Here is a 27,722-nt window from a genome sequence, read left to right as displayed (position 1 = left end):
CTTCTGTTTCTGATCTCATTCCTTTCTTCCTTTGCTCTTGTTGCCCCTCTGATGCTCTTCCTCTTTCCTCCTCACCTCGTTGGCCTGGCGCTATGCCTTCTTCCCTGGGCATTTCACTTGTCCTAAGCAGACCGTTCTGCCACCAGATGGTGTGCAAGGATCAGGAAAAGAATGGAAAGATGTTGGCTGATGGAGCTGCTTTTCAGTATATTTAATTCAGGAAAAGGCTGACACAATGAGCCAAAAGTGAGATTCTGAGATGGCGTGGATTTTACTTTCCATTTAATATTATCTTCTTTTATTGTAGAAACAGAAACCAGAGCTGGAAATCTTGAGGAAAAGAAACCTATACAATTTGATGAATTAAGTTAATAGGAGATTCTGATTCACAATGGATTTGACAGTAATATGGGGCTGAGATGTGGAAGCAAGGTTCTCAGGTCAGAGGGCTGCTTCCTCAAACAGACAGACTGAGAAATCACAAGAAAAGGAAATCCACTGCGTGCCCGAATGCTACAAAATGACATTAATACAATAGGGGGCTTCAGCTGTCCCCCTAACTCAGCAGTGTCACGTGAGGCCTGCAGCCCAAATGCGCTTCGAGACCACAGCCATCACAGCGTGCTTTGCTTAGCTTGAATACTATTTTGTTAGTATTATTATTAATATTAATTGCCAACATTAAAATCACCCCAATATTTTACATAATCATCCAGATTTTAGGCTTCTTTTGGAAAAAAACCATCTGAAGACCCAGCAATACTGGCTGATATTTTTTTTCCTGGCAATACCTTAGTGTGGCTGAGTTGTGCCTGTCCCTTTAGTCAGGACCTGCGATTTCCCGTTTCTCTGTGTTTCTTTTACCTCCTATTATATTACCCTGAACTTTTACCTTTATTTGAAAGGTTACCTGACTCTGTGCCCAGCCTGTGAAAGGTATTTGAGTATGTGACCCCGCTCTCCTGTTTCACAGGGGAGGACACAGGGCCTGGAGGGGGGAGCCGATGGCTGGTTGAGGGCCACACCTGCCCCATGGTTCCTGCTAACCCTTGCCACCCTGGTGGGGAGAGAGAGAAGGCAAACGCTAAGAATTAATGCATGAACTGCCGTTACTCAGTTGTGGAAAAGGAAACTGGAGGCTCAGACACACATTGGTGAAAAAACAGGGAAGCCTGAGGTAAACGCCTGATCGAGCACTTGGAGAGAATTAATAGATACACGACCAGAAGGCCGCAGGTCAGCAGTCAAGAGAAAGAAAGGGGCTCTGAATGACTTACCGGCAAGTTTGGACTTGTCTTTGGGGCAGACTCATTATCTGAGGGTTGGGACGGTAACCGAGGAGAGTAGGTAGCAAGTAAGTCGGCCAGAACTGGGTGGTTTATGATTACCCAAAGAATCAACAGAAGGCCTCTCCGTGTCCCTGCGGGATGCCCGTCAGAGGCTCTCTCCGTCCCAGTGTGGGAAGCGGTGAGGGAAAATAGATGGGGTGCCAGAGGTTCCAAAGGAGGAAGCAGAGAATGTGTTGCTCAGGGAAGATGAACAGCAATGTAAGTGGGCGGACTCCCGGGTGACCGATTGGCAACTGCAGACATTTATTGAGCGCTTACTCTGCGCTGGGCTCTGCGTGGGATGTCGCAGCCCCCCAAGGCCCGGCCTGGTGATACCTTCCCTTAACCAAATTTGGGTTCGCCGATGGTGAAGGCATAGCATACTCTGGACGTAATCTGAAACAGTGGTTGAGATACACAGTTCTGGTTGGGTGGCGTGTAACAAGTTTTGAAGAAGTATAATTCTAATGTCTCGCGTGTGACAGGTTTGTTTCAAAGGGTCACTAAGCTAGAGGACTGACAGATTGTCCGTGAACCTTCATCCTAAAAAGTTATGTAAATGACTTTTGTGAAAGTATCATCCAGCAAATCTTATTTCCACTCAGGGCAGGCTGGTAAAAATCTATAAATAGAGAATCTCCCTAAAGACTTAAGCAAATGGCCTTTGTAGAGGGAAGATAGCTTGGCTTGTGGAAGAGCGAGCTCTCTATGGCTGTAGCCCCATAAGCAGGGAAATACATCGGGCTGGTAAAGAAGCAGTGGATACCCCTCTTCACCTTCCAGAAGCCTCTCAGATGCTGGAGAAGCAGCAGCCGTGGAGGGATGGTCTTGCAGGTTTGAAAGCAGGCTTAGAGGGAGGAGGAAAACTGTGATTGTACAAACTGTGTAGCCCTGAAGGAATGAGTGCCCAGACCAGTTGTGTGCAACACTTTTATAATTTTATAATTGATTCTAAAACAGTAGCTGCATCTCACCGTTTGTGGGCCGGAGGACTGTTAAACCAGTCAGGGTGAGCTGCCAGAAGATCTGGGATGCAAGTGCTGAACTCATCTATTGCATCTGGAGAGATGTAATTCCACTTGTAAACTTAGGATGCCCAATAAAACCCCAGGCTTGTAAAAGGTCATCTCAAGAAAAACCATAATGTTCTCTAAGCCTTATAGAAAACCCAATTCTCTGCTCGACTGTTATTACAGGGCTCGGTGCCATTTCTCAAAATTCAACAGTCCCACCAATATTTATTGAGTCCCTGTTATAGGCGAAGAATAGAACTGGACATGATTCTGGAGAAACGTGCAGATTGAGAAGGGCGTTTGGGAGTTTCTTTTGTCCTTGCTTTCTTTACTGCATCCAGCAGTGTATTTTTCCCGTTTGTTCTAAGGGCATCGTCACACCCATGACAGAGGGAGGCATTTTCCTCCATTTCACTTGCTTCTTTAGTTTGTCTGCATAGAGAAGAAGAAGTGTGAGCTCATTCCTACTCCGAAGAGAAAATCTTTCTATTTTTCTCAAGCAGACTTAGTTATTTGGCCTGATGTCGCCCTTCCTAAAAGTTGGCTTTCTCCCTGTTGACGATGTCATGGTTTGCTACACCTGGAGATCATTCCAAATGGTGGCTTCTCATACTGGGGAAACAGTTATGTTAATGGGAGTAGTCTTTCTCTAAGAGTAGCATTCTCTAAGAACTTCAGTATTAATACTGGATAAAGAGCTGCTTTTTTCTGTTAACATTTCCCTACTGACTAGCTTTGCATAAACATATTTTTTCTCTGCTTCTTTACCTCATTGTGGACGACCTCTTCACTAGGCTCAGTATCTTTGTCCTTGACTTCTTCCCCATATCCTCATCTCCCTCCTCTCCTTCTTGTAGCCACAACCAATAGCAAGAAATGCACTTTATGCTACTGCCCAGGGTAAGTATGTGCTATAGGAACAAGTTTCTTGAAACACACACCCTTAATATACATGATAGCTCTGCTATATTCTGTTCTGTCCTTTTTTATTAAAAATATGCTGATTGTGATGCACTGAGTTTGTCAGCCTGTTATAAAAGCAATGCTCTGGTTAATGTGAATAAAGCCTAAACTATTAGTTCATACTTTTGCTCATTCTCCCTGTCTTTACTTCATTGCCAGCATTAAATAGCATTATTTTGAAATTACAGAAAAATAACTACCAGGGCCCCCATCTTAGTAGGGCAACAATGACCATTTTTGCATATTCTTTCCCTACCCTCCTTGTCCTTATGCAGGCATAGTCCCATGGCCAGGACACCCGCTATGAGCTCCTGAGGGGTAAGGGGGCCTTTGTCTGTCTGCAGGATCTCTTGAGTAGCGAGTAGCAGGCAATCTCCTTGAGGTATAGTTTTATTTGTTGAAAGCACTTTGACATTTACTTAGTATTTGGCCTTCAGATAGAATGCTGACTGATTTTTATTGAACTTGCTAATATTCTTTTCATTTAGCATTTTTTTCTAATTATAAAATCATGCATATGAATTTGGGAAATTCCAGGCGAGTACAAAGAAGAAAATAACATTTATAATTCCACTCTTCCAAGATAAACACTATGAACAATTTCATGTCTTTCCTTTATATAATGTCTATGTAGGTATAGTTTTAAATTGTTGCTGTAATACTCCATGTACCTTTTTATATATTTTTTTAATGTGACATTATACTGTAGGCCTTCTCACTTATTGAAATCATTTAATAAATAGCATTTAAAAATTTCTCTATTGGTAATTTAGGTAGTTTACAGTTTTATTGTTTGTTACTATAAAGAACTACAGTAAGCATTAACGCCTAAATGTTTATCTGCATTTTAAGGCACAGCCTTAATACAGATTTAAACAGTAGGCTTATTGGGTCAAAAGGTATGGGCGCTTTTTGGACTCTTGACACTGATGGCAGAGTCAAAGTTGGGATTCTAGGGAGGACTGTTGTTTTTTAAACATGGGAGAGACTTAGAGTTACCCAGTATCTACATGTAAGGAGTCTCAGAAGGGAGGGCCAGTGTCAGAATTCTGAAACTACATTCCCGAAGACAAGTGAGGGTGGACAGCCAGGAGAGACGATGATATTGTGTTCTCTGACACAGGGAGAAAGTACGTTGGTGGGGGTGGGGATGGGTGACAGTTTGTGCACGTGGGTGTGTACAGGTGTGGGAGGAGCTAAGGAAATCCTGCGTGATGATTTTTATCCTCTTGACTTTTATCTTCCCAGGGTCAGGGAGTAAGGATGGAGGTTAGGAATAGGAGGGCTTGGCAGTGACTTGCAATAAGCCCTGTGGGGAATAGAAGGGGGAGTTGCTTAGCAACCTTTCACGTGAAGAGGTAGATGGAGAGTTTCCTAGTAACACTCGAGATTTCACTGAGCTGGACCTCACACCCCTAGAGCAGTACCAATCTGCGAAGGCCTCTGCGGTTTTTCTCAGGGGTGCTGATGCGTCAGTAGAGAATCAGAGATGAGAGTGGCTGGGCTGATCTGGGTTGGGATCTGGGTTGGGAGTTTGTAGAGTGGCTGCTGAAGTTGGAAGACGGGCTAAGGAGGTGAGGACTCTAGCAATAGTGTTGTTTAAGTGATGTATCATGGGTTACAGGGCGCCAGAGGAAGGGCCTGTCAAGTGGATGGAATTGGAGGAAAGGAACATATTCTGTGGGTTTATATTTGCAGCTCAGATCCTGAAATACAAGCCAGGCCTGAATAGGTGGGGTTCGTGAGGTGAAAAAGATTCCTGGATACCTCTCTTCTTGGAAGCTAGTTGTGGGTCGACTACTCCGGACTCAGGGGCAGAGAGATTTGCAAACATTAAGAACCAAAGCTGCTCCTGGATGTTTTCACCTTTTATCTTTAATGAGAACGAGAATGCTAACATTGGTTCAAAGCAGCAGGCTAAGTAGATTGGCATTGGTCTGCTTTGTGCTTCCTGCGAAGGCCTAAGGGTACCTCCCTGGACATGCTTCAGAAATAAAATTATGAAAATGCCCAGAGTGGTTTGCATTCTGGGTGAAAGTGACAAATCTGGGCTATACTCAATTAGGTCAAAGATTATACTAGTGGACACTGTGAGGACAAAGAATGCTTGGATTAACCGGATGTTATTTCGGTTTAAAGGATCATCTGGTACAGCACCAGACCTCGGAAGGGCTTCTGGAATAGGACTGAGAGATCTTGGTGAAGCTAAGTGTCCACCTGAAGCCAAAGCATTTGGGCTAAATAAGAAGTCAGCCTTGCTCAACACACTTCTTTGGATTTTATGGTTATTTCTGGAGTTAGCATTTTCCAGAAGGGTATTACCAGTCCGCCTCCCCACTACTCCTCTTGTCTCAGCAGTACTATGGAAGGGGAAGGTCTGGGTGTTATTTTCTGAAGTCAGATGAAGTTTGTTTATGACATCACTTGAATGTAAGTTGGCTCTTTGTAAATATTGAAAAAACCCTTCCAATTGCTTTTCTCCTACTCTCAAGCTAATGCTAATCAATAAGGGTGTTTGATTAACCTCTTGAAACACATTATTCAAATATGCCTTGAATGACTAAACTGATAAATTGGATACAATTAATTGCCAGAGGTGATGAACTCTTGTGAGTCACTACAATTCATTCTGCCGGCTCTCTCAAGCCACACCGTTAACTCTGAAGGCGTGACAGACAACAGACTCCACAAACACAAGCCATGTTCTGTCTCGGCGCGAACTTGAGAGGGCTAAATCTCTCAACACTGTCTTATGCAAGGCAATTATGGGATAAATGTGAATCAGTTTGGTGCTTCTTTTGAATTTAGAACATATTTCTCTATTTTATGTGGGCTTTACAGATGTGTGTATCATGTTCCCGATCACCCTTTCTCTTTGAACTCATTGTTAGAGTAAAGAGTTGCTCTTCGTTCATGGTCCTACATTGTTGATCCACATTTAAGAAGGGAGGCGCCTGATCTCGAGAGAATGTGGCAAGGTAGAAAAACTAGAAAGTAATCTACGATGAAACTTACCCCAGTTCCAGCCTCTCACTGGAACTTTGGGTATTGATCGGAATGCCCTCAATTAAAAGTAACACTTAGCCTGTGGAGAAATCTGGGAGGAATCACAGGGATGATTTTGAGACCTGGAAATAGAACCAATAAGAAGGCAACATGAAACCAGGGTTATTTCTCTTGGAAGGAAAACGATTCATGGTAGCCTAAAAGGCTGTCTTCAAATATGTGTAGAGTTATTACTCCGGGGGTGGTGATATCCTGTCTTTTAACATACTCTGTGGATAAAATCAAGGAAAATTGGTTTAAACTATAACAGAAGAGTTTTAGGTTAGATGGGAAGAAAAACATTTTCTGAGAGGAAATGCAAAGTGAACACTAAGAAAATGGGTGGATTTCATTTCTCTAGTGAAAGTCTGACCATGTGCTAGACTTGGACTGAATAGACTTATCCATTGGTGACGATCTAAAGCTGAGCCTTGTTCTCAAGATCCTGAGGTTTTATGGTTCTATCACCATTCCACCTTGTACTTTTATTTTATTTTATTTTTCCACCTTGAACTTTTAGCATGTCACTTTCAGGATGATCTCTTCTTGGAAGTAGAAATACCTTTCTCAATTTAATTCTTAGAAAGCAGTGACTGTGTTCCCTCACTGAATTATTTATACCTGTGCTGAGAGTGAAATGGGTATATTAGAAAATGCTGTGTTCTCAGCAGATATTTAAAATTCCAGACTGAGGGTGATGTTTCTTAAAGTTGCTGGATGAGCTTTCGCGCTTGCTTTCTCCTCACTTGTGATGTCTGGGTCCTCAAGTCCTTGTTCTAAGAGATGTTTTCTTTCTAAGACAGAATATAACCTTATTAAGAAGACCTCAAATTCTATAGTTTGGAGGTAGGAAGAGCTCTGACGAAAGAGCCTGGTTGCTTTTGGTCCTCAGATGTCACCACCTAGTGAGTTTTTATGACTTATGCCCTGATATTCAGAGCCGAGCCTCTTCAGTAAAAGGAGGTGAATATTTTATTTAAAAATGTTTTTAAAGGGGTGCCTGGGTGGCTCAGTTGGTTAAACATCTGCCTTCAGCTCAGGTCATGATTCTGGAGTCCTGGAATCCAGTCCTGTGTCCTGGGGCTCCCTGCTCAGTGGGGAGTCTGCTTCTCCCTCTTCCTCTCCCCTCCCCTTGTGCTCTCTCTCTCTCTTTCTCAAACAAATAAATAAAATCTTAAAAAAAAAAGTTTTTAGAGTTTTAATTATCTTGGCTTCTAGTATATATCATTCTCCCCTCCATGACACACTTCACCCCTACTGAATTTGGAAGAGATGTCTGCACTTGCAAGTTCATTGCAGCATTATTCATAATAACCAAGATACAGAATTAACCTAAGTGTCCATTGATAGATGAATGAATAAAGAAAACGTGGTGTATATGTGTGTTTTGTGTGTGTGTGTGTGTGTGTGTGTGTGTGTGTAATGGAATACTTTCAGTTATAAAAAAGAAAGAAATCCTGTCATTGGTGATATCATGGATAAACCTAGACGACATCATGCTCGATGAAATAAGCCAGGCACAGAAAGACAAATACTGCATGATCTCACTTATATGTGGAATCTAAAAAGCTAAAAGTCATAGAGGCACGTAGAGTAGAACCATGATTACCAGGAGTGGGGAGGTGGGGGAAATGGGAAGATATTTGTTGAAGAGCTCAAAGTTGCAGTTACAAGATGAATAAGTCTAGAATTCTGCTGTTCGTGATGATGACTATAGTTAATAATAGTGGATTGAATACTGGAAATTTACTAAGGGAGTAGATTTCAAGGGCTGTCATCACACATACACAATGGTAGCCGTGTGAGGAGATGAGATGTTAATTAGCTTGATTATAGTAATCTCTCCACTATAGATGTGTATATCAGATCACTCTGTTGTATGCCTTCAATATATACAATTTTTATTTAAAAAAAGACTGAGAATGTAGCCCCTTTCATGCCTTCTCACCCTTGCTAGTGCTTTATCTTCCTTTCCTTCCCTTCTCTCCTTTCTTCCCCCTCTATTATCATTATGTTGCCATAGTTTTGATATGGAACTGGGATGTAATTTTTAAAGTGAACTCTTCCACTCTTATTAACACTTTATTTCTGCCTTGTGAAGGAAGATTTTACTGTTTTCTCAAAAGAGTTACATACTTCCTCTCTATATTTTTCTGCCTATATAAATTTGTGACTCCAAAAAGGAATAATGATTTAAACTCTTGTCTTTCCCTCTAATATCAATAAGCCCTGTTTGTGATGCACACATTTCTTTGTTCTCGGATGGGTTAAATGTAATTTTCAGATAAGATAGTTTTCATGCTGGTGAGAATTTTTTCATTTGTTCAGAATTATTATCATTTGTAAACCCTGCCATTTAATTTCCAGTGTCAATGTAGAATGATTTAGCTGATCAAGTTCTATTTTTCTCTGTCCTTTATTTGTTCTAGATACATTTCATATTGCTTTTCAGTCGACAGGGGAAATTACGGCTGCAGAAATGGTACACGACTCTCCCTGACAAAGAGAGGAAAAAGATCACCCGGGAAATTGTTCAGATTATTCTCTCTCGTGGTCAGAGGACAAGCAGTTTTGTTGACTGGAAGGAGCTAAAACTTGTTTATAAAAGGTGTGCGTAACTTTATGAGAACTGTCTTTCTCATTATTGCTTTGGATTGTTCAATCCGGAACATTTTCGATTACAACACTAATTGCATCACTTACCGAAATGTTTGGAGTCTGGAGCCCAAATATTTGTACCAATAGATTAACAAAAAAGAACTGTCATTTATTGAAAGGCTTTCCATGTGCTGGGATGGATTCTAGGGGTATAATCTACATGTGGGCAATGTACAAATGCATTCAAGAAATAGCTTCTGGGCACCTATGACATTTCCAGCACTTCTAATGGCCGTGGATGCTGTAACAAACAAGACAGAAGAGTGCTCTTACCAAGTGTACTCATTGGTTAGGCAAGCAAAACCTTACCCATTAGTAATAAATGTTATGGGGGAAAAATGCAGGTTAAGGTGCTAGAGAGAAGGGCAGCTTTTATTGTTGCCATTATTACTCATATTTGCAGAGGAAACTGAGCCACAGAGAATTTCCAAGTAATTAGTCTTCAGTTACAGGAACTAAATGGCAGTTGGGAGAGCCAGGATTCAAAGGCATATCCTTCTGGCTTTATATTTTTTTTAAGATTTTATTTATTTATTTGAGAAAGAGCATGCGAACGGGAGTGGGGAGCGGAAGAGGGAGAGGGAGAAGCAGACTCCATGTGGAGCAGGGAGCCCGACTTGGGGCTTGATCCCAGGACCCTGGGATCATGACCGGAGCTGAAGGCAGACGCTTAACCAACTGAGCCACCCAGGCGCCCCTTCTTCTGGCTTTAAAACCTATATATCCTCTTGTTATTGCACCTGCTTGCCATAGCAAGACCATACTGGCAAGCAACCTCAGTTTATGGATAAGGAAACTGAGGCCCTAAGAGGTAAAGCAATTTTGCCCATGAAGGCTCAAATAATTGATGTCTAATCCAGGACCAGAACCTAGTTGACCTGACCCTGCATTCACCATCCTCCTGCCACTCCCAGAAGGAAAATGCACATTAGGAAGGCTCTTGCAAAGGGTGTTTATAAAACCTGAAAGGCAAAAACAGGCAACTTGGCAGGCTATATTTAATGGAGTAAATTACCAGGAAGTGCCCAGGCAAAGCTGTTTCTGCCGGGTCCAAGGTTAAAGCTTTCAGTGCTAACATCCGGAGAGATGTCAGTGAAGGCCCCTTTTAATAAGCATCCTAGGGATGGCAAGGCAAAGTCCCAGGAAGCTCTTGTCAACAAGAAGCTTGTCCCTACTCTCTGCCTGCTGGCTTTTTAAAACTTTGAGTTCATTTGTGATTTAAACCACTGTATAAAGAATAGGCTTTAGCAGTCCTCTCAACAGATATCTGCAGCGCCTGGGTACGTGATGGTGAGCAAGGCAGACTCAGCACCTGCCTTTGGGAAGCTAGTGACCTCGTGGGGCGGAGAGAGCCCATGAAACGGGCGATGAAGAGCACTCACCGCTCTGATGGCGGAGGCACAGGCGTGCAGAGCAGGGCGTCCAGTCCAGTCTACGAGGCTAGAGATTTCCCGGAGGAAATGACATCCAAGCTCAGAGCTAAGGGGGAAGTCGGCGTTAACCACACAGATGGGGGTGGGGAAGAGGATTTGAGGCAGAAGAAAGACACCGGAGGATGGACTGGATGGGCTGAGGGTGGGTCACGTATAGAAGGAGTGCAGCACCATGTGAGGTGAGAGCCTGGGTGGGGGGCTTGAAGTTTCGAAAGGATGGTTCATAAGCGGGGGAGGGGCATGAGCAGACACCCCCATTACTGTGGGCCAAGGACTCTGTCTCCCTGATTATTGTTCCTCAGGGTAAAATGATGTTGAGAATCTCTGAGATGATTGACAGAAATAACCCAACGGCCACCCTACTTCTATATATTCTCTTTCACATATCGGGAAGCTGTTGGATGTGATGAGTGATGACTGCTTTCTTGGATTTGGGTGGGGACTGGGACTTGGCTGGGTCTCCAGAGAGTCTCTGGAGAAGAGGGAACTTCGCATATTCACCGCAGAAAACACCAACTTCAGGTTATTGGATGTATCATCGTATTTTACTTTTCTTTCTTTGTTTTTTTTTTCCTTTCAAGGTATGCTAGTTTATATTTTTGCTGTGCAGTAGAAAATCAGGACAATGAGCTCTTGACACTAGAGGTCGTACATCGTTACGTGGAGTTGCTGGACAAATACTTTGGAAATGTAAGTGCTGTTCTGGTCTATTTGGAATTATTCCCTCTTTCAGCTCTTACGTCAGTTCTGCCTTTATCACATGCCTTCTCTCTCTCAAGTTTAAAATACGAACTGCATTTGCATAAGGATCAAAATACAAGGCATTCTCCCACTTCCCATGGTTCTTTGTAAACAAAGGATCCAAAGCTTTCAAGAGGCAGGCTGTGCCTCTCTGTCTTCAGACCACAAACCCCCTAGAGACCTCATTCAACGAACAAGAATTTAATTGTGAAGGGTTCCTTGATGTTTTCTTCCTCATTCTTCATTGCCTGTCATTTCTCTTCTATTTTGCCTTTTTAATCCCCTCTCTGGCTTCTTTTACTAAGCTCCAAGTGTTCTCTAATATTATTTATATGTAAAAAAATGCCAAGCACATAAACAAGGAAACCCCAATTATTTCCCCTTTCCTATTTCTATTTAACCTCCATGCATTTACTGCCAAGTAATATCCTATCTGAGGTGCCCCCATCCTTAGAATTCACTCTTACAGCTCGGGCTCCACCTTTATGGCTCCCGGGATATCATAAAGTTACCACTGGCCCCTTCCTAATGGCCAACACCAGTGATGCTTCTTCAGTCTTCCCCTGCCTCTCCTCTCTGCAGCACCCGATCCTTGCTCGTCACTGTTCCCCGTTCTTTTTTTTGCCACAACCCTGAGTTCTGCTGATTGTCATCCTGTTTCTAAAGACCCCTGCTTGGTTTCTGCCCTGAGCTCTCTTCCTTCCCCTGCCCTTTCTACTCTCCTTGTGTGTCTCGCTGCCTTCCTGTCCTGGAATCCATGACCAGATGCCTCTCTTTCCCTCTGCTGAGGACGGTCTTCTCTGGGCTTCTCCCAGCCGTCTCCATCATAACATGTCAAGAACTAAAATATGTTCTGCAAACCTGTTCTGTCTTGTGATTGAGCTTATTATGTCCCAGGATCCTTCAATGCATCGTTCTTTCTTCTTCCCCCACCCTTCGCTAAAGGCTGCCTTTGTCTATTCGGGTGGGACTACAATCCTTCTCTTTCCTTCCACTCCCACTAGTACAGGTTTACTTGGGATTGCAGTTTTGCTTTTCTTTGAAACCTCTTCTCTGGCCCTTTGTGCCTCTGGGCTCGTCTCTGCTTCCCTTTCCTGGCTTGGTAGTTACCGTCGTCCTTACAATGCGTGGATCCGGGTGACAGCCGTCCTCAGTCACTTTCCACCATCTATAATGTATAAAAGCCCAACCTCTTAGCCTGGCATTTAAGCTTTCTAAACATCATCCCCAGACCACTTCTCCAGCCTTCTCGCTGTTCTCTCTTTTTATCCCTGACATGCTCAGTGCTCCAACCACATGGAACAGCCTGGTACTATCCTGAACTTGTGCAAGGTTTGTATGACCACCAAACTGCAAGTCTCCGGAGATCATGACCTGGGAAAAGTCGTGTTTGATTTTTCAGCACTTGTGAGCAACTCTGGGCCAGATTTTAGCAAGTGTTCCAGAAACATGCCATCCAGTTCACAGTCATAAGAAATAAATCATTGGATTTGGGATATATTTTCTCTCCATAATGCTCCCTTCCCTGTTCCCTGGCTCACTGAGGATTTGTATTAAGTGTTGTTGGGAGAGTTTGCTTCTGCAAGACTTTCTGTGCTCTGGTCAATGGAATGAGTAGCATTTGCTCTATGGGGGGGTTTTATCAGATTACTTGCAACAATTTTCACAAGGGTGAGTACATGAAAGGTTTTTGAAAGAATTTTCTCTCCCTCCCTCCCTTCATTCTTTTTATTCCCCTTCATTTCTCTTCGTAAATGATGTTAGAAGATGACCTTAAATGTTGTTCTAGAGATTGAGGTCGTTGGTCAGTATACAGAGTAAGACAGCCAGACCATTTTTCTTTCTCTTTCTCTTAGCTCCCCACGATTATTTTCATTTTTTAAAGAGAGATTTGCAAGTGCATAATTGCATGTTTTTGAACGTGAGATTATTTAATTTTGTGCTTTCTATTATTCAAAGAAGCCTGATATTTTGAAATCCACTGCAAACTTGGCCTTTTGTAAAGAAAGGACAGAGGTGTTTTCCTGAGGCCCAGGCTCTCCCCAGACCTGCCTTCTGCCCCTAATTTCTGCACTCTGGTTTGACCTGTTGCGTTTTCCTAGATTTCCCTGACTGTGAAAATGTGAATGGGGGTTAAATTTTGATCTCAATCTTTTCTGACCAAATTTTAAGTATTTCAGAACACATTGCTTTCTTAAGAGAATCTGAATCACCTTCACCAATGCTGAGCCCAGTTAAGATATAAGGAGAATCAGAATGAATTCCTATTTCTCTAACATTAATTTTTCATCCTATTTTGGCGTACCTTTAGAAGCTCTGTCTTTGCCATGGACCAAAATTTAATTCACTAAAAAATTCAATGAATCTTTTATTAAGCTAAGGGCAGCTAAGAGCAATTCAAGGCTATCTGCCCAGTAGGTGTTCAGTTCTTATTAATTAACTGTGATGAGCAAAGCCTACCGGTACTGATTCTCATTGACATCATCTCAGGAATAATATATTTCTCTTTGGCTTTCTTTTCCTCTTGTGTTAATCCTGAAGGTTTCCTGGAATTCTGCCCTTATATTATCGAAGAGAAAACTTTGTAGCGAGCTTCTCTTATAACATTGGAAAATACTACCTTCCCATGACAGATAAATAAAAATCTCTGGCTACTAATTTATGTATTTTTGAGCATTTTTTTAATTCCAGGGAGATTTACAAGGATTAACTAGTTAATCTTTCTATCTTCAGTAAACAGCATTAACCCCAATTTACGGAGGCTAAGAGGAAATGCCCCAGAGTCTCCCAGTAGATAAAAGTCTGTCTGAGGATTTAGCCACCTGCTGTAGTGTTACAGCCTATAGTGTGAGTTTTTACGGATGTGCTCAGAGGGTATGGGTGTTGCTGTCCCAGAGACATTTGATCTTGATTTAGGGAGTTTTCTGGGAGAAGGACTCTGAGTCCTGCTGGGTCCTGGTGCCCACTCACTCACTTAACCACACCCATGATTTTGGTTCAGGATAGATCTCTAATTTTCATATAAGAAAAATAACACTCAAAAAGGTTAATAGAAATATTTACTTTGCTGATCTCATGGGACTGTTGTGAGGATCGAAGAGACAGTGTAATTAACAATACTTTACAAACTGCCAGTTGCTATATCATTGTACCTTAAATTGCAGTTATTGTGTGTATGGTTTTATACATTTACTGCATATAATTTAAACTTTTTGTATTTACTTTAGAACAGAATTTAGTAAGAGAAGGTTCTTAGACTCTATCCAAAAGTATTTAGTTATTGAAATGCCAGAAATAATCTTTTGCCTCATGTGTTGTGCTGTAAGAGGAGACCCTCAGGCCAAATTATGGTAAAGCATAGGCTAAGAGATCAAGGGTAAAATTAAATTATTACTGTTTCTGCCTTTTATAAGCTTTCTTCCAGAATACAGATACACAAGAAATGAGAAAAAAATTTAACAGGCTCATGTGTTTATAAACATGGAAACCATTTGTTTTTGCATAATTAGATGAAATGCGGTCATTTGAGCATCAAGGGCATATTCCTGATAGACTGGGACAGTACCCTAGAGGTGGACTCACAAGTTTTTGAGTAATTGGTCTGCATTTGGTCTAAGGTGCTCTGGGAGATGTTTCCTGCTCTTACTTGCAGATACAGTAGCCCCGTGGGGTTACCCTCCAAGAATAACCATAAAAGTAGCATTTTGGAGTTGCTGTATATGAAAGAGTTGTTTATTTGTAACACTCTCTGTAATTCCAATAAAACTTGCGCGTCTGTTTCCTTATGCTCTAGAGATAATAATTGTATATCCAAGTTGCCTCTGTGTGTGTGTGTGTGTGTGTGTGTGTGTGTGTGTGTGTGTATCTGGCTTTGCATGCCATGTTACTTTATTCCCATCCCTTGAACTAGATGCAGTAAATTAATTGCCCCATGGCTGCTGGCCAGCCCTGCAGGTTGCCACTCTGAAAGTGAGGTTTCAGATAGTCCTAGAGAATAGAGAACTTGCACTAGTATCTGCCAGGTTCATCTTGCAGGATTCTGATTGCGGTTTCTCCCACTGAGGCTCCTGTCTCTCTCGGATTCCTGGTCTACGCCTGCCTTGAACCCTGAGGTTCCTCAGCTCTTGCTACTGTAACTCCTGACTTCCTGCCTCTTCTGACCTCTGGTAACTGCTTGCTTCTCATACCTTCTCTAATGAGCATGGATGTCTGATCTATTGTGCCTTCTTTTTGTTTATCCGTATTATTTAAAATTGCATATTTTTTACATGTCCTTCTAGACGTATAGTTTTATTTTTAAATGGGATCGCATTATGCATATTATTCTGCAACTTTTTCTTTTTTTTCCCCCCTTTACAAATGTATCTTGGAGTTCTTTCCACAGCTGTCCATGGAAATCTATCTCATTCTTTCCAACTTCTACTTGGAATTTCCATGTCATCACAACAGGCAGAGACGGACAGGCTGTTGAGGGAGGAAGGAGGTAGCTGTAGATATATACACCCGCTTGTTGTAGATTTACCCACTCGGTGCTGCTTTCTAACGAATGAGGAGACCATGACCTTTGCAGAGAGTTAGATGAGTTTTTCTGAGCTGGCCATTTATGATAGCGGTATTTACCTAACCGTTTACCTTGTGGAGTCTGCAAGTTCATTGACCTAAATCCTAAATATATGGAACAGTTTGCTAAAACGTTGACATCCATTCTATGTAAAGTTATAGCACTCAGTAGCATCAGAGAATGGTTGATCTGGGAAGCCATTAATTCCCAGCATCATAGAGACAAGGCCTAAGCGGTGACCGACTCATTTATCCTGCAGACATGTATGTGTCCTGTTATGTGCTAAATACCAGGGATAGCAAGATGACTGATAGGCTAAGGTCTGTGCCTGAGCTCACAGTGCTGGGGGAGAGACTGGTAAGTCAGCGTGTACTAGTGCCCACAAGATGTGACAGCGAACACAGAGCAAGTGGTGTGAAATCTGAGTGGGGGAAAAGAGGCTTTGGTGGAATCATTGTGCCCCTGACTTTTGAATTTGGCCTTGAGAAATGAGCTTCATTTTGTCAGCAGAATAAGGAAAAGGACATCTGGGGGTCATCCAAGGAATTGCTGGAATGGGCAAAGGGGAAAGGCATAGAAGGACCCGGTGAGTTAGTGGAGTGTGAGTGTAGCGTGGGGTGAGTGCTGAGACAGGCAGCAGAGAGCCCGCCCAGACTGGGTGGTCAGGAGTCCTATATGCCAGGTGGAGGAGTGGAATCTTCATCCTGAACCTCACACAGGAGAGCAACAAGATCGGCACAGTAGCAGAGTGTTAGCGGTTGTTGGCCTCGGGTGCGGACGGACAGCACCGGGAAGGTCCCTGCGGTGGCCTTAATGAGAGAGCCTGCAGGCCTGCGCAGCGGCGGTGAACGGGGAGAAGACAGGAAGGGTTGGGATTTATTTACACGATGGAATCAATAAGAATTGGTGACCAGACTGAGAGGGATGAGACTGAAGGAGGGAGGGGAGATGAGAGGGAGGGGGAAAGAAATGGACTCGTGGGATGAATTCGATTGAGCCACAGGTAAAGGTTGCAGCTACGAAGAAGCAAAACAGGATCTACAGGGAAAAGACTACGCTTAACCTCAGTTTGGCACCTGGTGACTCACTCGGACGGAGGAATGTCCAGTCTGAGTTGTCTAAAGAGCTGGTGAACATATCGGACTCACTCCAGAAGGAGATCAAGGCTACAGTCTAGGTTTGTTAAGACATCTGCCTGCCAGACACAGCTGTAGGGCATCTGTGGGATTGTCTAGAACATACATAGGGCGAAGAGAAGAGGCTTTCATGAAAAACACCAGCATTTAAGCAGAAGGTGGGTCACTGGCATGGAAGCAACATGCCACAGTGATGCTGACTGAGGTCCCAAGCACTCCATATATACTTCCTAACCGAATGCCAAGGAGTGGGGAGAGAAATCATCCAACAAGTCTGAGAAGGATTCAGCAGAGATGGAAGACAGGAACAGGCATTGAATGGCATTGCCAGAGTCCAGGAGTAAGGAAGAAGAGGATTTTCAGGAAAAAGATTGCTGCAGGGTATCCAGTGCTGCTGAGAGGTAACGGTGGGGAAGTGTTAAAAACTTGCAGGTGGAAACCTTCCAGAGCATGTGGAACAGGAAAGGGAAGTGTTGGGGAGTTGAGGAATCAGTGAGAAGGAAAACATCAGGAGAGTGCCTGAGTGCTGTCCAGTGGGAGAATTGGCAACAAGCTCCATTTGGATTATGAGGGGCGGTGCTCTTGCTACTTGCTTCACCTACACAGCAAAATCTATCAGACTCTGCTTTGGTCTATGGCAGTGGTTCTCCCTGTGTGGTCCCCAGACCTGCATCGTTAGCATCGCCTGGGACCCTGTTAGAAGTTCAGACTCTCAGGCCTTACCCAGACCCACCGAATTGGAAACTCCAGGGCTGGGGCCCAAGCGGTGTGTCCCTTAAGGAGCCTTCTGGGTGATTCGGATACACTCTGAAGTTTGAGAACCACTGGCTTGTGACATAATTTTGAGAAAAAATTAGCACAGCTGAGCTAATTTGCCTCTGAAGAGTGAGCTTCTGAGAGTCCTAAAGCTAGGAGCCAAGATTTCCAGATGGGAGAGCAGGAGGAAGGAGGCCCTGTCCTCGTGCCTGACTTGCAGTGGGGACTTGGCTTCCATTCGTGCAGATGGAAATAGGAGCCCCTGCTGCCTGATTCCTGTCCCAAGTCTCAAATTTCTTGTTGTGACATAAAGGAGTATTATTTAGGGACATGGTTTGCTTAATGGAATGTGGTTTTACTTTTGCTAGAGGCCTGGGATCCCCTTGTTCTGTTTCTCAGTCCTTTCGATACCATCTGATGGTTTTATCTTTGGGATGCCACATGGGTGTAACTGCCGGGGAAGCTCGAGACGCTGACATATGTTTGCCCTGATATTCCTGCAAGTTTATCAAAACATTTTTTTTTGTCTCCCAGGTCTGTGAGCTGGATATTATCTTTAATTTCGAAAAGGCGTATTTTATCCTTGATGAGTTTATAATGGGCGGAGAAATTCAGGAAACATCCAAAAAATCTGCTGTCAAAGCCATCGAAGATTCTGATATGTTGCAGGAGGTCAGTACCCAGTGTTGGTGCCAAGGGAAAGATGATGATGATGGTGATGGTGGTGGTGATATATTGGTGGACATTTACTGAGTGCCTCTTCCGTGCTGGGTGCCGTTTCTAAGCAACTTACCTCTATCAACTCATTTAATTATCACAATAACACTAAGAGATGGGTAGCATTTTTGCCTTCATTCTGAAGCTGAGTAAACTGAGACACAGAGAGGTTAAACAACCTGCTTGATGTCACACAGCCAGTAAGTGGAATAGAGATCTGGGCACAGGATGTTGGGCTCCAGAATCTTCATTCTTTATGTTTGGCTGAGTTTTTTTAGTGAGGATACCTCACTGTCAAAAAAAGCATCAAAAGCTTGGTGCTGTTTTTTTTTTCAAGAATTTTACAAGAGGTATAAAAAGATTTTCATTAAAATATCTGCACTACCCTGGGAAAGGAGAATAGGAGTACGTCGTTATTTCATTTGCCAGGGATATTAGAACTTTATTATTGAAGATGGCATTTATCATTTTAATTAAAATTTCTCGAACCTCCCGGCGAGGCTGCATGTGTGCTCCTATTTGCATAAATAAATTGGGAATACTGCGGCTTGCTTGCCAAGGTATAAATGGGCCCCGAAGCATCCGTGTACTCCTGATTCTATGATATTTATATAAAATACAGCGGGTCTTTTAGAAGAGTCTAGATTGGCATTGTACCCAGTAAGGGGACTCACCTGCATCAGCCCCTTCCCTCCCCGCAAGGACACCGAGAAAGAGCATATCACCCCTTTGACCTTTGGCCTCCCTAATGAGGTGACCCCACCAGCTCTGTCCCAGGTCCGCCACCTCTGGCTACTTCTTCCCACAGCATCCTTGGGTCTTTCCACCTGCCTCTTTTATAGTACCAGGTCAAGAGTTCCCAGAGGATCATAAACTCTCTCTTAAAAATCGGCATTTAAGCCATTCATCCTGCCATTTGGGAAAGAAGATACTGATTGTATTAATAAAACATCAGGCATGAGTTCACAGCCACTTTTTGGGGCACATCTCTGAACTGATGACTTGCTCCTGCCCATCCAGGGGAACCGGTCCTCAGGGGAACAGACCCTGAGGAAGACCTCTGTTGGAGCGGTACCCCCAAGTGTCTACGTGTGCCTTTTAGGAGATGGTGCATTTCTTTCCAAAGGTGTTCTCACCTCCAGAAATGCATTTAAACTTTCTGCTGTTTACTTGGCTCTTTCCAAATGCCACAGGAAGGGAATTTTACAAGGTACTTGAGAACTCAGTGGTTTGGAAATTCCACAGAACAACCTTTCTTAAAATATGCCAGGGGTTATTTATAATGCTATCCTCCGGGCCCTGACTGTGGAGTCTAAGCCTTACAGGAGAAAGGGACTTTCAGCAGGGTCTTTGGCACTCACAGTAATTAAAGCTTTTTGAATTGGGGCCAAGACACACGTGGGTTATTCTGAATTCTTCCTCTGTAAGAAATAGAGTTTTAAAGAGCTCACAATGCATGTGGTGTTGTGCGTTCCACAGAACTCTGGGGAGCACGGATTTCAAGAGAGAGCCCTTTCACAAGTAAACGCTAACTGGTAGTTCACGTCCCTGGTGATGGAGTGGAAGGTCTGGATGAGTCGGCCTTGGGAGGCCCTCCATTTAGCCCCTGCGTCCCCATAGTGAGCATGACTGCCCTCCAAATCTCTCTTGGTGAAATCACAGCACCTGCCAAATAGAGAGAGCATTATCAGCGCTCTCTTGGGCTCTGGGTACTTCAGCTAAGTCAATGAATCAGTGAATGTTTGGGGAGCTGGTTGAAAAATGGACCGTGTCTATCTGATCAGAAATGTTTAGAATGAGGGGGCACAAGGAATATAATTACATAAAGAAAAAAAATGACTGCTTTCTTTTTTCCCTGTCCTCTGGACGTAAGCACGCACTTATAGCTACTAAAGGTTAAGGGAGACCTTCGCAATATTGCTTGCGCTTGTAGCCTCTGGAACTTTCCCCGACTCCTACCTAAGAAAGGTTTCTTAGAATAGAAAGGCTGTCCTCGCGTATTTAGTAAGAAGATACATAGTTTTAAATCTCCAAATGCTCAAAGATTATTCTGAGCGTACTGGGGCTTGATGTTAGTAATACAGATTAAGAAAAGAACAATTTCATTGATTGGGGTGACTTTAGGGGATGCCTTATTTTGAGGATGACAACCTGTGGACAGTGGCGCAGAGTGAGAAGAAGGGAACAGAAGCTGAAAGGGGAAGATGGTGCTCCTTACCTCCGGGGGCTGCAATTCCCGGCATCACCAGCAGGGGCGACCGACGGAAGAGGTTTCACCACGGAGTGAGGAGCGAGGGTCCCAAATGGTACCTCATTAGCTCACGCAGTAGGATACGTCCCCTGTGTATGTGTGGATGCATGAGAAATGTCTAGGTGCACCCCAACATTGTCACCCTTAAAAGCACAACCCATGTTGGCAGCTAAGCGAGTCCATAGTGCCGTAAAAAGTTGTAGCATGTACAGGGCTGAGTCCACAAGAAACTTGGGGGTACAGGATGGAGAACAGAAGGGGTCCTGAGGGACAGATTTGGGTCCTCTGGTGAAGGGCCAGGGAGAGCTCTTTAGGGTGTGTCAGCCTGAAAAGTCTGTTCCAACCTTGAAAGTGGCAAGCTCAGGAAAATATGAACCTTGTAATGTAATCTGGGGAACAGCGTGGTTCAGAAAGCGCAGTCCGTGCAGTCTTTAGCAGGCGGAGTTTGCCAGTGGTGTGAAGCAGGGCCCGTAACTAGAGGCCAATGAACCATGAAGCCAGTAAAGTGACAATTCCAGAGCCTTTTGCTGGCCCAAGCCCCTTCCAAGGTTGCAGGCTTACATGGTCAGATTTGCAAAGGTAGGGTATCTAACTGCAAAGCGTCTGTAGCCACACAATGGATATATTATAAAGTGTGTCAGGTACTCAATGAATGAACACCATATGCGTTGTTCTAAATTTTGTGATATTTGTCCTCTTTTAAAAATTTATCACCTGAGGGACGCCTGTGTGGCTCCGTTGGTTAAGTGTCTGCCTTCGGCTCAGGTTGAGTCCTGCGTTGGGCTCCCTGCTCGGTGGGGAACCTCTTTCTCCCTCTGCCCGCCACTCCCCTTGCTTGTGCACATGCTCTCTTTCTCTGACAAATAAATGAATAAAATCTTTTTTTAAAAAAAATTTATCATCTGGGGGCACCCGGGTGGCTCAGTCAGTTAAGCGTCTGCCTCTGTTTGGCTCAGGTCTTGTTCTCAGGGTCCTGGGATCGAGCCCCACGTCAGGCTCTCTGCTCAGCAGGGAGTCTGCTTCTCCCTCTCCCTCTGCACTCCCTCTCTCTCTCTCTCAAATAAATAAATAAAATCTTTTTAAAAATTATGTTATTTCTGGGGCACCTGGGTGGCGCAGTCCTTAAGCGTCTGCCTTTGGCTCAGGGCGTGATCCCAGTGTTCTGGGATCGAGCCCCACATCAGGCTCTTCCGGTAGGAGCCTGCTTCTTCCTCTCCCACTCCCCCTGCTGTGTTCCCTCTCTCGCTGGCTGTCTCTCTCTCTGTCAAATAAATAAATAAAATCTTTTTAAAAAATTATGTTATTTCTTTTCTCATTCTAAATAAACTTTATGCCCAATTTTGTATTTGTATCTTTGGATTTTATTTATTTATTTATTTATTTATTTATTTATTTATTTATTTATTTAAGAGAGAGAGAGAGAGAGAGAAAGAGTGCAAGCTGGGGTTGGGGGAGGAGCAGAGGGAATCTTGAGTAGGCTTCATGCCCAGCATGGAGCTCCAGTGCAGGACTCAATCTCACAACCCTGTGGTCATGACCTGAGCCGAAAATAAGAGTCAGACACTTAACTGACTGAGCCACCCAGGTGCCCCTTTGTATTCCTTTTTTAATGGTATAAACTCTAGATGCCACAAAATAGGCATGGGCCCCAGGCCAATGTGATACCCGGCTAACTTTAAAGACACCAGCAGCATCTGTAAGAGAAGACACAGGGCAAAGGTGTTAGGTTGTGGGCTCCTCTAGGCCAGTGCTCATCTAAGAGGTGTAAGAGCTTTAAAAGAAAGCGTGGGTGACTGAGCACAAGTATTTCAACAGAGGCGCACTGGAATTCTAAACAGAGCTGGTGAAAACCAATTAGAACACCCGATTTCTCACTCTCGTACCCTCTGAGCAATGTGCTTAGCCATGGCCTTGCTCTGTTTGGCCCATGCTGATCAATGTCTTCCCTGGCAGGTGCAAGTGAGTCACGCATCCTGAGGTTCAAGCCTAATAACAGGTTGCACATTGCTGATTGAGCTGACCGTGGCTCACACGGAAGAGGCAGGGGCATTACCCAAGGCTGCTCCCTTGAACTTCCTTATTGATTCAACCCAGGAGCCACGGTGTTACACAAATATATATGTTTACAATAGGAAAGAATGCAAGAGAAAGTCCATTTATCTTGCATGGTAAAGGGCTTGCAACATCACTGTATATTTTAACTCTGCCTATAATTCCGAATCTGTCCAAACATTTTTTAAAAAGTGCTGGAAGGGGCGCCTGGGTGGCTCAGTCATTAAGCGTCTGCGTTCGGCTCAGGGGGTGATCCCGGCGTTCTGGGATCCAGCCTCACATCAGGCTCCTCCGCTGGAAGCCTGCTTCTTCCTCTCCCACTTCCCCTGCTTGTGTTCCCTCTCTCGCTGGCTGTCTCTCTCTCTCTGTCAAATAAATAAATAAAATCTTTAAAAAAAAATTAAAATAAAAAAAATTCAAAGTGCTGGAAAAAATTATGGTCTTGTGTCGTGTTAGCAAACTTGCTAACTGATGGAGATGCAGAAAGTTTGCATACTCGGAGGAAAGCCGTTTCGAGATACATGGAAGAGATTCTTAAGAATCATAGTCTGTTTGTCCTTTCTATTTTGCTAGTAAGTGTAAAAAGATGTTTTGCACCGAATCTGTAGTGATACATATGTTACACAAATACAATTGAGATTTCTCTAATACATGTGCTTGGAAGTGGTTTTTGTGATCATTTCAGTAGACACGTTTACCTGAAGTCAGCAGAGATATACGGGCAGCTGTTGCTTTAGTATTTTTCTTACCCGTCACTCTTTTTATGATCAAGCTCAGCTTTTTCTCTGTTGAAAGTTATTTAGTTCCAGCCATATGGATATATATGCAATTTTTTCTCAAACTTTGAACCACCGTTCTTTTTTTTTTCTTTAAGATTTATTTATTTATTTATTTATTTATTTATTTATTTATTTATTTATTTATTCGACAGAGAGACAGCCAGCGAGAGAGGGAACACAGCAGGGGTAGTGGGAGAGGAAGAAGCAGGCTAATAGCAGAAGAGCTTGATGTGGGGCTTGATCCAGAATGCCGGGATCACGCCCTGAACCAAAGGCAGACGCTCAACCGCTCTGCCACCCAGGCGCCCCTGAACCACCGTTCTTGATCAGAATGCAAGATTTATGTTCATGTATGTTTCGGAAATTTCTGTTCAGTAACAGCAAAAAAAAAAAAAAAAGTGGCGTTTCACATTCTGCTAAAGGTTGTGACTTAAGGGGAAATCGTTCTAATTTATTGTTCTCTTTCAGACAATGGAAGAATATATGAACAAGCCTGCATTTTAGCTGTGTCTCTACTTGAAGAGTCCGAGTGCTACGTGCTGGGAGCTTGTAAATTAGCAATGCCGGGCGTCCAGTTCTTTGACAGAGCCCCGGCATCATGCCAAAAATAACCTAAAAGGGATTCTTTGTTAACTAGCAAAAAGTTGTTTAACATAATATATTTATCATTATTACAGATCTGTATTATATTGTATATACCTACTTATTGAAGTCTGGATATTAAAATAACTGCTTCGTGACTCAGTGGACTGAATATTTGTTTTGCAATGTCTGAACTCCTTGTGATATTTTTAAGCTAATTTAAATAATGTGTTGCAATATGTTTTTTCTTGTATTTGATCCTCTAGTGACAGCTGAAAACTGTATTGTAATAACCCATGATTTTGAATGTAAAATATATGTTGTATCAATAATTCTTTCCTAAATGTTTAGCTTTTTAAATTGTGTAACAATTCCAAATCACATTAAGAGTTCGGAGTTCATACATAATGCTAGGCATTTTTAATATACTTAGTAAAATGTAATTTCAGTCCAGATACAATGTATCTGATTTTAATGGCCTGAAATCATTTTTTTTTTCAGGGTTGGAATTAAAGAAAATAACCAAAGACAATAAGGGACTTGAATGGTTTTGATGTCTTGGAAGCTGCTATCTAGTTGAGGTTTTAATTTTACCTTTTAGTTGAATATCAAGGGCATTCCAACAAGGCTGTGTTTCCTACAAACTCGAGGTATTTATTAAGGATTTGAGACTTCCGGAGACACAGTGCCTATGACTTCCCGACTTATACCAATAGCAGTAATTATTATTACTACTACGATTTTAATAATTTTTGAGGTTCTAAACACTCGTTGCTTGAGAGATTTTGCTTCAAATATGTTTTAATGTATGCCTACTATATTTGAAGACTTATTGTTTATTAGACTTACTTAGAGAATTGAATATTATCACAGCCTATATGGTAGATGCTCTTTCTTCTTTTTTATTTCCTCATGCCCCATATTTTGCTGCTGACCGTTATTATTGTGAATATGTTGCATTCGTGCTTCCTGAAATGAAAGTTCTATATAACCAGGTAGTAAATGTGATCAGGCATTATAGGGAAATAGCTCATAATACTCTGTCTTGATGTCCCACATATAACCAGGTAGTAAATGTGATCAGGCATTATAGGGAAATAGCTCATAATACTCTGTCTTGATGTCCCACTTCTGATGTCCTATCTTTGCATTTCCAATGTTACTTTTGAGGTCTGGTATCATTCCTGTTGTAGTGGTTAGGAGCCCCTAGTGCTTTTCCTGTGAGAAGAGTGTGCTGGCTGTTGTATTCTTTCTCCAGAGGGTCCTATATGGTAGATCTTTAGAGAACATGATGGGAAAATGTCTTCTTTGAGGGAAAAATGTCCTCTTTGATTCATCTTGCCAGATAGATTTAGGGGAAAATAACGAGAAAAGACCACTTCAAGAACGGAAGAAAAAAATTGACCAATTCCTCAATAGAGCCATTACTAAAAAGAAATAACTCAGATTAGTATATGAAGGAATTATTGGGCTTTTAATAGCTAATATTTACTCACATTAACCATGTGATTACAATGATGGCATCGGCTTGAAGTTTAACTGTCTTTTTTGATCACTTATGTTTATTTAATGTCTTCAGATTTGCGGTTTCACTTTTTTGTTGTCAATATGGTGGAACTCTTTATTTTTAAAAAGTTTTGTAAAGATGGACTTTATGTAAATCAGCACATTTTTTTCTGGTTCTTCTGAAGTTTTCCACCATTTTGGGGCGAAGGTATTTATTCATGTATTCTTTCAAATTGGATAATTCCACATTAGACACTGTTGAGCTATACATATGGCTTTTCGACCCCATGTCAGTGTCTCACCTAGAAAATGAACATAGTGATACAGCACGCTGCATATATTTGAGGGATTTGGGGGACATTTTATGTGGGCCTTGGTGAAAATCATATTTTCTTTATATTATATAATTATAATAAAACTACCAAGTGAAAGATAATAAATACTAAATTTGTATAAAACTTACAAATAAAATATTTTTAAATTTTTTAATGAGAAACTTGAGTGTGCTTTTATGAATATAATTATTTTTTAGTGCAATTTTATGCTTGAAATTGCTACCCATACTTCCTGGTGAAGTCCCTTTAACGTGCTCTCTTTATTTTCTTGGCATTTACTGTCCAGGAACAACTTCATAAGCAGGTGACAGCAAATGAGAGAAGAGTATTTACTGCTTTGCTCCTATTGACTTCTTTCTCATCATTCACCCACATTTTTCTTTAAAGATTTTATTTATTTATTTGAGAGAGAGAGAGAGAGAGCACAAGCGGGGGGAGGGGCACTCAGAGGGAGAGGAAGAAGCAGGCTCCCCGCTGAGCAGGGAGCCTGACCTTAAGGCTCAACCCCAGGATCCTGGGGTCACGACCTGAGCTGAAGGCAGACACTTAACCCACTGAGCTACCTAGGAGCCCCCATTCACCCACATTTTGATAATCTGATCTCTTTGCATTTACTGAGTGATGCAATCGTTCTTTAAATCTAGTAATTTCTTTCACGAACAAATGTAAAGTTGGCATTTAGTGTGACAAAGTAAGTGGATCTTTACTTCATTCAAACTTTTTTTCCAAATCAAGTCTCCTAAAATAATGATAAAGCTTTTCATCAACTGTTGTTCTTCTAGAAATTCCTCTCTAGGATTCATATCACTTGAAATATCACTATGAAACACCACTGAGGAACCGTGTTTAACTTTACTTTTCTAAGGTTTAATCAATGAACTTTGTTGGTAAATGTTAATGTATTCTTTCACACAGTCCCTGCCGTTTTGGGTTAAGTTCAATCAGATGCTCTGGGATGTAAGTAAAATAAGCCAATGACTGTATTTCAGTAATTAACAAAGGGAGGGCCATTAAAATTTCCTTAAATTCTTATTTTAGCTTTTGACAAATCTGAAAAAACTCTTTCCATAGACAACATACTTTGGTACTCAACAGTGATGATCTGTTCTGTCACATAGAGCTAAAAACAGAAAGGACCATAACAGCTAGGGCTGTATTAGCTTCACTTTTTTTTTTTTTTTAAATAGGTTCACACCCAGCATGGAGCCCAGTGTGGGGCTTGAACTCACAACCCTGAGATCAAAACCTGAGCTGAAATCAAGAGTCGGATGCTTAACCAACTGAGCCACTCCGGTGCCCCAGCATCACCTTTTGCTAGTACTATTTAATATGGAATTCAGATCTACAGACGTACTTTTACTTCTGATAAGTTCTTTGTGAATAAATTCACCTAGTAGCTGAATCTCCGCCTTTCCCCTTTCATCTCTGCCGTCAGTATTTTAGGTAGTTTTCCTCATAACTTATTTGCTTCAAAGTGTTCATTTACTATTTTGTTAACGAGTTTATTTTGCTACTTTATAGAACGATGTTCTAAGCATTTCTCTTCCAGAGTTAACAGCATTGTTCCTAACACAGGTAAATTAATCCGAGATGATATACTAATGATTTAACCATCTTCTAGATTTGAATTATTTCCATGTGTTTGACACATCCTCTTATCTGTTTACTGGTAGTATTATTCAAAAAGCACTTTTGTCTTTCCTTTGGAAGATGTTGAGAGTTTCCAGGAGGCTGGTAAAATGAGCAATTCTGCAACTGTGTGAGTCTGTGAGCTTTTGCTATGGTTAGTGTGGCCTTCTGACGGACTCTGAGCTATACCTGATACTGTTATAACTTATACACCTGATACTGTTATAACTTGTAAGA

General features: G+C 42.3%; 1 protein-coding gene across 1 annotated transcript in view; it reads left to right on the top strand.

The window, feature by feature from the left end:
- The window catches only part of AP1S3 (adaptor related protein complex 1 subunit sigma 3), a 53,689-nt gene extending 27,679 nt beyond the window's left edge, over positions 1 to 26,010 (top strand). Inside the window, 4 exon segments of the mRNA XM_045775296.2 lie at positions 8,779 to 8,957; positions 11,022 to 11,130; positions 18,169 to 18,306; positions 23,902 to 26,010. Of these exon segments, the coding sequence (XP_045631252.2) occupies positions 8,779 to 8,957; positions 11,022 to 11,130; positions 18,169 to 18,306; positions 23,902 to 23,937 (462 nt within the window). The 3' untranslated portion in view covers positions 23,938 to 26,010.
- The last annotated feature ends 1,712 nt before the right edge of the window (positions 26,011 to 27,722 follow it).

This window comes from Ursus americanus, chromosome 1, assembly GCF_024610735.1.
Source record: "Ursus americanus isolate L20-20 chromosome 1, mUrsAme1.1.p, whole genome shotgun sequence".
In the NCBI taxonomy this organism is placed as follows: Eukaryota; Metazoa; Chordata; class Mammalia; order Carnivora; family Ursidae; genus Ursus; species Ursus americanus.
Note: the sequence above shows the minus strand (reverse complement) of the source record. Positions and strands in the feature narration are given on the sequence as shown.